Source organism: Etheostoma spectabile, chromosome 17 (genome assembly GCF_008692095.1).
Source record: "Etheostoma spectabile isolate EspeVRDwgs_2016 chromosome 17, UIUC_Espe_1.0, whole genome shotgun sequence".
Classification (NCBI taxonomy): Eukaryota; Metazoa; Chordata; class Actinopteri; order Perciformes; family Percidae; genus Etheostoma; species Etheostoma spectabile.
In genome coordinates this window covers 19,424,548-19,434,659 of record NC_045749.1, presented here as the reverse complement: position 1 = coordinate 19,434,659, position 10,112 = coordinate 19,424,548, and the positions used below count along the sequence as shown (strand labels likewise).

General features: G+C 40.0%; 1 protein-coding gene across 2 annotated transcripts in view; it reads left to right on the top strand.

Moving 5' to 3' along the window:
- The first annotated feature begins 223 nt into the window (after positions 1-223).
- Positions 224-10,112, top strand: part of blnk (B cell linker) — a 22,180-nt gene continuing 12,291 nt past the window's right edge. The window contains exons 1-13 of one of the 2 annotated variants that reach the window (XM_032541048.1): positions 224-415; positions 704-769; positions 2,556-2,602; positions 3,987-4,024; positions 4,416-4,533; positions 5,568-5,671; positions 5,818-5,890; positions 6,990-7,073; positions 8,851-8,876; positions 8,969-8,997; positions 9,654-9,710; positions 9,834-9,861; positions 9,963-10,007. In XM_032541048.1, the coding sequence (XP_032396939.1) occupies positions 354-415; positions 704-769; positions 2,556-2,602; positions 3,987-4,024; positions 4,416-4,533; positions 5,568-5,671; positions 5,818-5,890; positions 6,990-7,073; positions 8,851-8,876; positions 8,969-8,997; positions 9,654-9,710; positions 9,834-9,861; positions 9,963-10,007 (777 nt within the window). In that variant the 5' untranslated portion in view covers positions 224-353. Of the gene's footprint in view, positions 416-703; positions 770-2,555; positions 2,603-3,986; positions 4,025-4,415; positions 4,534-5,567; positions 5,672-5,817; positions 5,891-6,989; positions 7,074-8,850; positions 8,877-8,968; positions 8,998-9,653; positions 9,711-9,833; positions 9,862-9,962; positions 10,015-10,112 lie in introns of both variants that reach the window. The other variant, XM_032541049.1, reaches the window with a different exon arrangement.

The window sequence follows — 10,112 nt, the reverse complement described above, 5'->3', positions numbered from 1 at the left end:
CAAACTGCCATGAGATGTAAGTTATTAGAATGGCAACATTGTGGGTGGAAGTGAAGAGGGTCAGGTCATGTGTTACAAGAGGTTTGTCTACTAAAGTGTGTGTGTGTGTGTGTGTGTGTGTGTGTGTGTGTGTGTGTGTGTGTGTGTGTGTGTGTGTGTGTGTGTGTGTGTGTGTGTGTGTGTGTGTGTGGAGAGTGGAATAGAGAAGTGATTTTTTTTTTCCCAACAGAGGCTGGTTAGAATGTATTTCCTCCCCTCTGTGACAAAGACATGACCTGTAGCCAAACACTGTGTTCATTATCATTTCTGCGACCGAGCTAGCAACACACACTTAATGCGTACTCAAACCCAAAATGTTAAACATGAATATGGAAACGTTAGGTAAACTCGCTGCTCCCGCTACAGAAAAGATTCGGTAAGAAGTTTCATTTGATATTTGGCTGTGAGTCATAAAACTATTTGCTTAAGATTTTTAATATGTAATAAAATTGTGTTTATAATTGACGCTTTCGGCAAAAACTAAACCACAACCTCTTACTTTTTTGCAGTTTGTTGGTGGTTGCAAAGTAGATAATTTAAGTACCTTTAAGTACCTTTTTTAAAAGCTGAAAAATCTTCATGTCTAACACTTTTGGTCAGCTAATAATGCTGCAAAGTTCTTTTTTTGAAGACCTGTTTATGAATGACAAACCGTGTTTTCCAGGCAACTTCAGAAGATTGTTCAAGACATCAAGAAAAATGACGGCAGCATATTGAACAAACTAAGAAGGTCAGTGTTCAAAATGTTACTATTTACTGCTCTCTTTAAAGTATCTACACAAATGATATGCATGAAAACACAGTGGAATATATCAGTCTAAATGTATATATTGTATGGACAATGTGTATTGTTAAGTAAGAGACAAATCGATGAGAAGTCTGGGTGATCTAAAAATTCCCTGCGTGGTGTTGTATTAGAGAATGTCAATTCCTCTTTCACAACCGTTGGAATGAGAGTAAGACCCATAAACCAAAAATAAGTAAAACAGATGGCAGTTTCAATTTCCTTTCCTGAGTTGAGTCCCCTCAAGGCACATAAGGATAGATGGTAATGACACATGCATGGTAAACATGCACAGCAGTCTGCTAACTGTGGTTATGGTAATACCCCGTTCACAGTTTTACAGCACAGGTGTTTGCTGAGTATGCAAATGAAACGATGTCTCGCACCAAGACAAATGATCATTACTGAAACAATTCCACTTTTATGATTTCCATTTAATTTCCTTAGCGACAAATCCTACAAACCATACGGCCACATAGGTCGTTTTTCCTACAGTCTAACACAACTGACCCATTGAAACATTTTCTAAAAGTAACACTTTTAGAAAAGATGGAGGTTTGGGTACGTGCTAAGAGAAGTAATCCCCAGAGGCCCCACCAGACGACTATATCACACCACTTATGTCACAATACCTTATTATAGCTATTTTAAACATATTGCAATTTTCTACGTTATAATGATAATATTCTACGAATATTCTATTCTAATTTAATATTGATAAAATTTCTACTTATAATTCAAATTGAAGGAAAACATCTTTATCTAAAAAAAATAAAGTTGCATTTTTGTTCATCTCACTTCAACTTTATCTTTCATCAAAAAGTTTCATTTTCATGCACAATTTATACAGTAAAAGATCAATACTTGGCGTCCCTGGATCGATACAGAATTGCAACAGGAAATGTCATGGTACTATGCTGCATTGATTTTTTTTTACCCCACCCCTACATAGCACAGATTACTTACAGCTATAGTGCGTAGTTTCCGTCACCCCCAATGGGAGAAGGTGCAAGCCTTCCGTGATCGCGTCATTCCGACGTCATGTTGTCTGGGCTCATTACTATTCATGAGATCGCCCAGTTGCGCTGGGTAAAGGATGCTGAAAGCCAGGCTCTCATTGGTTGGCTGTTGGTCAATCAGAGTCAAGCAGCTTAGCTCGTTGAATATTAATGAGAACAGGCACAAATCAAGCTGAGTCTTGCCATACGCTTTCTATACCACATTAGAATGGAATTGGTAATAGTAATAGTAATGTGTCCTTTATTAGTCCCACAAGGGAAAATTACAATTTACACTCTGTTGTTATCACATACATTACCTGAATTACACACACATGCTCAGTACCTATACCTATACATGCACTAATTGGAGAGAGTGGGGGGGCTGCCTGTGAAAAGGCGCCCCGAGCAGTTGGGGGGGCGCCTTGCTCAAGAGCACCTTGGCAGTGCCCTGAAGGTGAACTGGCACCTCTCCAGCTACTAGTCCACCACCATACTTTTGGTCTGTATGTGGACTTCAACCAGCGACCCTCCGGTTTCCAACCCAACCCCCTACGGACTGAGCTACTGCCACCACGTTGAATTAAAACAAAATGTTACAGAGTCCATGGTAGAACTTCAGACATTACCACAAAGTCAGGAAATACGTGTGGTAGGTCGCATTTAAATCATTGCCAAATCACTGTTGAGTCATTCACTGCCTGCTGCATGATGTCAATATCTCTCTATGACAGGCTGAAAGGCAAACCACTTCCCGAAGTCCCCGCAAGAGATTACAGAGGTAAGAACGGGGTCATTATCAGTAGTCTCACACCAAGATTTACACATGTGGTACAAAATATGCTGTTATTGAAACCTCTTATGACACTGAAAGAAAACACAGTTGAGTGTTGTCCTGTGTTTGATGCACATGTATCTAGCACATCTTTATTCAAGTCAGTCATTATTAGTCTTATGAAACTGTTTAAATGCCTATACGGGCATTGGAAGAATCGCTGCAATAATCTGAGTCAGCCAAATCAAGTGCGTATCTTTCAAAGTAAAAGTCAAAATTCACTCTTTCTGCTATACCCCTACCATGAAGCACTGCAAGGAGACATTGTAGGAAAGGAGTGTAACTTAATAAACTCAATAAACCTTTGGGTAGTTTAATCTATAAATCAATATTTTATATTACAACTGGCCATAGGTTTTGTGTGCACAACTAGTAATTATATGAAATGGAGTGAACTACATGTATAACCCTTGTGTTGTCCTCCCACGTCAAAAACTGACAAAAATTTGACATTTCCGTTCCTTTTTCAGACTTTTTTTAAGTTTTCACTAACACTACCTTACTAACTCTAGTTTTACAGTACTTTTTGGACTTTGGACACTTTCCACTTCTACTCCGCTACATTTCAGAGGGAAATATCGTATTTTATGCTCTACTATATTCATCCCACAGCTTTAGTTGCTTTACAAATTAAGATTTCTGCACACAAAACACAGCTAGTTTATAAAATATGATGTATTATTATAAATTAAAACTGCCCAACCAATTAGGGTTAGATTAGGGTAGAAACGTAGCGCCCTGGATGGGTGCTGAGAGGGGCACGGGCACAAGGGGACCTCCTTTAAAAACCTGGTTTGGGTTTAAAAAGCTGTTTAAAAGAAGGCCAAATGCTCAGAGCAGGGCCAAAGCACGGACCACAGGACAGGGCTAGGGTTAGGGGTAGGGTTAGGGTTAGGGGTAGGGGTTAGGGTGTTAGGGTTAGGGTTAGGGGTTAGGTTTGGGGGTTAGGGTTAAGATTAGGGTTAGGGTTAAGGTTAGGGTTGTGTTAGGGGTTAGGGTTAGGGTTAGGCATGGGGGTTAGAGTTAGGGTTAGAGTTAAGGTTAGGGTTAGGGTTAGGGTTAAGGTTAGGGTTACGTGCCTTGAAGTCAACGGTCGCAGCGTGCCTGGAAGGCAACATTGGGGCCTTAAAACACCACTGAGCGGTGAGGAAACACGCACTGCTGGTTCCTCAACCGACGAAGCTGACTTAAAGAGTGGGCTTCGTTCTAAAATTAGAAAATGTGCTCTGACACCTGCTGCTATGAATTTAATGACAGTACTTAAGCTGGGTTTAATAAAATCCACTAGCTGTCTTTGTAATGAAACCCCTCTGAATGTCTGTGTTCACAGTTGACAGGGAAGATGAGGAGCTCTCTGAACCTGATTATGTAAGTTGGGAAATATGTCATCTAAGGTGTTGTTGTTGTCTGATATTTGTTTGAAACATTTTTCCACAAATTTATTGCAAATTCTCACAAAACAAATGACACAGAAAACAAGTATAGAACAATTCAGCATCATACTCATTATGGCTTGCATAGAAAAATGTATAAATACAAAAAATACTGAAGTATATCAACTATATGATAGATAGATAGATAGATAGATAGATAGATAGATAGATAGATAGATAGATAGATAGATAGACTCAAAGTATTTCTTGAATTCAAATCTAAAGGGTTCAAATGCTGGCTTAGCTTTATGTATGTGAAATATTCCCTATATAATTAATAATAAACTTAAGTGAGTTTGTCTGAAACATTGCAAATATGTTCCCAGGATAATGACATGTACGCCGATCCAGTTGAGGACCAGGACGACAGCTACGAGCCTCCTCCCGGCCACAGGGTTTTTTCCACAACTCCCTCCTCTTCCTTTCCCAGGGGGGAGTATCTTGGTCAGTACAGTCATCTGACATGAAGAACTGTTTATGTCAGCACTTATTTTTACTTATTTATACTCTAACTCGCTAATGAGGTCATTAGTTCCCCTGATGAGGAGAGACACATACTGAAAAAGGGCAGTGGGAACAGCTGAGAATATCATGCGCTCTGTGGGTGTGTGTTGTGTGTGTGTGTGTGTGTGTGTGTGTGTGTGTGTGTGTGTGTGTGTGTGTGTGTGTATACAATCCGGGAAAAGATAGAGAAGTATCAAATCATGGACTACTAGACAGCTTCTTTCCCACAGCAGTTAGACTGCAAAGTGTTCCTAAACTACTCACTTTATTCTATTTTAGCATAATCTGAGTTTATTTAATCAGTGCTTATTTAAGCGTAATCTTAGTTTATTTATGAAGTGCATTTATTCACAACAATTTTATGTCTTGCACTGACTTATTTATTGACTAGTGCAGAGATCTTTAACAGGTGGTCTGGTATAGGGGGCCCCGGACAATTTCTGAAAACATACATAAACATGAGTCTAACATATTTAGCAAAGATATAAGGCCCTCTTTGGGATTTCCTTTTGAATTAACACAACATAGATGACAGGATTATCGGCCTGTAGGGAAGGTAGCCATCCACCGATAGATTTAAGATTAAGGATTCACAGGTGTCACATGTATGTTTACCATTAAAACATAATGTATAGTGTTAAGGCTTAAGGCCACCCTACACATTATTGTAAGTCCAGTTTATTAATTTAATATAAGTAGGGGGTACCTGCTCCGTTTCTTTTTGAGATAAGGGTTCCCTAGCCTAAAACACGTTGGCCCCTGGACTAGTGGATGTCTGAAATATAATTTAGTTTTAATGTGGTGCATAAAAATGACAAAGGAATTTTGAGTCCTCTCCTTAACAGTAGCTCTCTTCCAGCTGGAGTTGCGTTGGTCGATTGAGGCCCTTTACACCGTCGAGCCAAAGCCACAATGCACAGGGGGCGTCATGCAAATGCTGACGCCCTGCTTCTGCTTCTGCTTCTCCTTTCCAGACAACTGCCGTAACCGGCCCGACCGGCCGCCCAGGAAGCCCCTCCGTCCAACCAAAACCTCCAAACAACTGCCACCCGAACCCACCCACCGGGAAAGCAACGATGTAAAGCAACTTTCGCAAGTTCACATAAATACTGTACTGCAGGCCTGTGTTTTAGAATTTCGCCTTTTCCTGTGTGTTGGTAAATGCTTTCCAACGTGGGGGCCGACTGACCCTGTTTCCAATATGTTGTCGTCGTTGTTTGGCAGGAAGACTACATTCATCCAGACTGCAATAACGATGATGACAACTACATAGAACCGGAAGGGAATCAGTCTTCCAGTAAGATACATCTCAAAAGAAAGAGGAGACAGACTTTTTTGTGATGCAATAACTACTACTATTTGCCTCTTTAAAATTCACTTTTACAAGATGGCCTACACTTACTTAACCGTATTTTCTTTTCCATTATTCTATCACTGCATATTTACTCTTGATATTACCATTTTATAGTGTTTTATTTGAACTTCACTGTCATGACATTGTATCATCATTTTTGCATTTTTAGATGCATTTCTATACATTTGTTCTTTATCTTGCACTTTTACTATTTTATGTATGGGCTCAGTCTTGCTTGAAATATGTGCTCTTACATTCACATTTCAATTCAACTTCAATGAGATCAAATCATAACAAAAAGTTATATGGAGACACTTTACAGATAGAGTAGGTCTAGACCACACTCTATAATGTAAAAAGCCCCAACAATTCCAGTAATTCCCCCAAGAGCAAGCAACTAGTGCGACAGTGGCGAGGAAAAACTCCTTTTTGGAAGAAACCTGGGACAGACCAGACTCTTGGTAGGCGGTGTCTGACGGTGCCGGTTGGGGGTTTGATGCACAGTGGCAATAATATTCCCAATAAAGATAATGGAACAGTGACTACAAAGGGTAGTTGTAGCAGTTCACGTCATAGCAGGGCACTGCAGGGCGTTACAGGGTGTAGCGTGGCAAAGCAGCTCATAGGTGGATGTAGAGGGGTTCAGCGGGTTCAGATGGGTTCAGCGTAGCAGGGTGGAGCCGGGGGTGTACAACCAAGGAAATGCTGGGCGAAAAGAAAACTCCAGGGAGTAAACTCACCTGAACTGGGTTAGTAACAAGCATTTCTTGGACAGGATGCACAGAAATGGAAATGGAGAGGAGAGAGGAGCTCAGTGTGTCAAAGGAAGGAAGGAAAGAAGGAAGGAAGGAAGGAAAATCTAGAACTATAACATTAAGTATGTTGTACAGGATTGGGGGGAGGGGGCTTACATGGGTTTCTTCAATTGTATTTTGTTAATATTTTACTCCGGACATCATGCTTGATAAGTGCCTAATAATTCAAAGATTATCATTACTTTAAAAGACATACTACTGATAATAATCCCCATGCCTTTCTTTAGATCCCATGATGCACGGTGGGAGCAGAGCAGGGAGGGAGCGTCCCATGATGCCTACACCTTTACAAGAGCGCCCACCCAGTACTGGTAGGTACAACAATAGTCTCGAATTTGCCAGACCTTCCTCCACAGCGCTACGGAGGAGGGTCTGGCGGAGCCACACAGCATTTCAGGATGAGAGGAAAATGTGCTCTAGGTTATTGGCATTTCTTTAAAATCAATCAGACAACTGGGCGGGGCTGAGTGCTTCACAGAGACCCGGAGCCTCTGGAAAATAGCCTCGTGAAGGAACTTGTTTTGTGTACGTTTTAAACAGTTTTTGCAACAGAAAACTCCGATTGGACAGATAGTCTAGCTAGCTGTCTGGATTTACCCTTCAGAGATCCGAGGAGCAGTTAATCATAGTCCTCAGAAATGCACCGAAATTCCAACACAAAGGAATTTCTGGCAGCAATGGGGCAATCCTGGAAGTGGAAGGTTGTGGACATAGACTAGTACAACAACAACTATGCTGTACCCCAATACTAGCTCACAAGGGGTCAGCCTTTACAACTGGTGTTCATAATAAGCTGCACTCATTACAACTCCTGTGTTCAATACACCATCTAAAAATGTACTGTGAAACTGTGGATCACATAATTGGGTAAACCCACCCCTTGTATGATTGCATTTAATTAGCTGCTAATTTTTCACTGCTCCCCGGATCATGTAAGCTTTGTAATGCAATGTAAAACATGATTTTACAGTCACGAGCTTTAAAACAAGGCTCTTCTTCTGAAAAGTTTGGGAACTATAAAAAGGGGCACTTAAACCGTCTACAGCCATTGTTGCGGCAAAACTAGGGAACCCAAGCGCCAAACCCTTCATTTCCTGCATTCTGGTTAATTTGAATGCATCAATTTATGTTGCAAAGGTATCAATTTATGTTCAATTTATGTTGCAAAGGGGCGGCTGTGGCTCAGTGGTAGAGCGGTTGTCTGCCAATAGAAAAGTTGGGGGTTCAATCCCTGGCCCTGCAGTTCCATGTCAAAGTGTCCTTGGGCAAGGCACTGAACCCCAAGTTGCCCCCGAGGCTGCGCATCGGAGTGCCTCGGCCACAGTGTATGAATGTGTGTGAATGGTGAATGTATCCTGTATGATATAAAAGCGCTTTGAGTAGTCGTTAAGACTAGAAAAGCGCTATATAAATACAGCACATTTATTCATTTATGTAAAGGAAATCCTTTTTTTGCCCTGTATGTTGAAAACTGTCTGCATATTCAAAACGTTGCACGTGTTTTGGGATGTTTTTTTCCAAGAATCATGTACATCTCAAAAACAAATCTCAGTCAGAGAGTGAGACCTTGTTGAAGCCAGATGCTCCAAAGTTTAAATTTGTATGAAATCACAAAATTGCATCTTTTATATTTGTTGCTCCTGTTGTGTTCTTTAAGTAGACACATGTACTTGTTTTCCGTACATGTTCTGAGCCACAACGGTTAATTTTGCCTCTTTTTGGGGAGTGGGCTTCTTCATATTTTTTAAGGGACAAATTTACCTCAGTTTAAATATTTGGGGTTACACGCCCCGGCCTTAAATCTACACCTTGTTGCTACAGCAACATGGCTAGACACAGAAGAAGAAAAAGAGGCCTCCATTATGTCCACAGTATTGAAGGAACAGATTATAGGCCAGGATGCATGGAAAGCTTTTGTAACTACACTACAATTAGAGACAGTCAAAAACCCTTAGTCCAAACACAAAAAAAACTCCCCAAGGGTAGAGACATGTCTGTCTGAAGTATGAAAACAATGCGATCCAGCACCAAAATGAGGCTTTTGTGGTTCTGCAGTGTGTCTGATTTTGGCTCTGGTTTGTTTTTCAGGCTTTTATGAAGTTCCTGACAAAGAGGTAGGCTTTTGTTTAACAGCAATTCCAATCATTTTTGAAGATGCATTTACATGTGGGAGTCATTGTAGTTCCACTTTCTGGGATCTTTACAGAGAACCTCATTATCTCTACCAGCAACCAGGTCAGTGTGAGACAGTTGTAGCTTTGGTTCATTCATGTAATTGTATAGACATACAACATAAAATAACAGTATTTAACCCTTGTGTTGTCTTCCTGTCAAAATTGGAAATACACACTTTTGTTGATGCTTTTCATCGATGTTTTTAACTTTTTCTTACATTTTTTGTCCCTTTTTTCAACACTTTTGATGCTTTTTTTCCACGTTTGTCACTTTTTTTGAACACTACGTAACACTAACTTATTAACTTTAGTTTTACAGTTATTTTTGGAATTTTTGATCAATAAACCTCATGTATAGGAAATTATACCTAATGTTTAAGTTAGAAAAGCAGAAATTAAGAATTATTTGGATTAAAATGAAAGGAATGGATGTTGATGGATAATCACAGACTGGAATGAGTCAACTTTTACTCAATACTATTTCAAAACTTTTTCAAATGCTAGAAAATTGAATAAGACACCCCAAAATTAATGAAAGGAGAGATTTGTCCTTGCCAAAGAGCTTTGTGTGGAATCAATCATGTTATTTGGGCTAATTACAATTGGGTAGTTAAAAAGAACATTGACATAGGAAAAGGGGTCAATTTGACCTGAGGACAACATGAGGGTTAAGAAGACATTTTGACTACAGTCTGAGACTAATCATTTACCTTGCAGACTGTGTCCAATCCCCACAACACACTCATATTCTTTACCGCCGAAGCCCAGCCCCAGGTAGGACTCACAACATTGCATCTCGAGGTCTGAAAGTAGGATATTAGGTAGAAGTTATGCAGTTTTTGCATTGCTTTCCTATTACTACTCTAACAATGAGTTTGTTTGTTTTTCCCTTTTCAGAGTGAATATGAAGAGTTCTCCTACTATTGTAAGTCATGACAAATGTGCAAGATTTCATTTAAAAAGAGGTGCTTTGCAGAGATTTGCTGAATGCTGCACAGTTGACTGATCCATAATGTGATTGGCCAGGTCCAGGAGCCCACATGCAACGATGAATATGAAGTTTGCCATCCAGCCGACAGTGAGTATTAAATCAAACGAGGACTGTTTTTTTTCCCATTTCAATTTGTATAAAGAAATACTGCTACCATGAATTATTACAGCATGTAATAATATCAA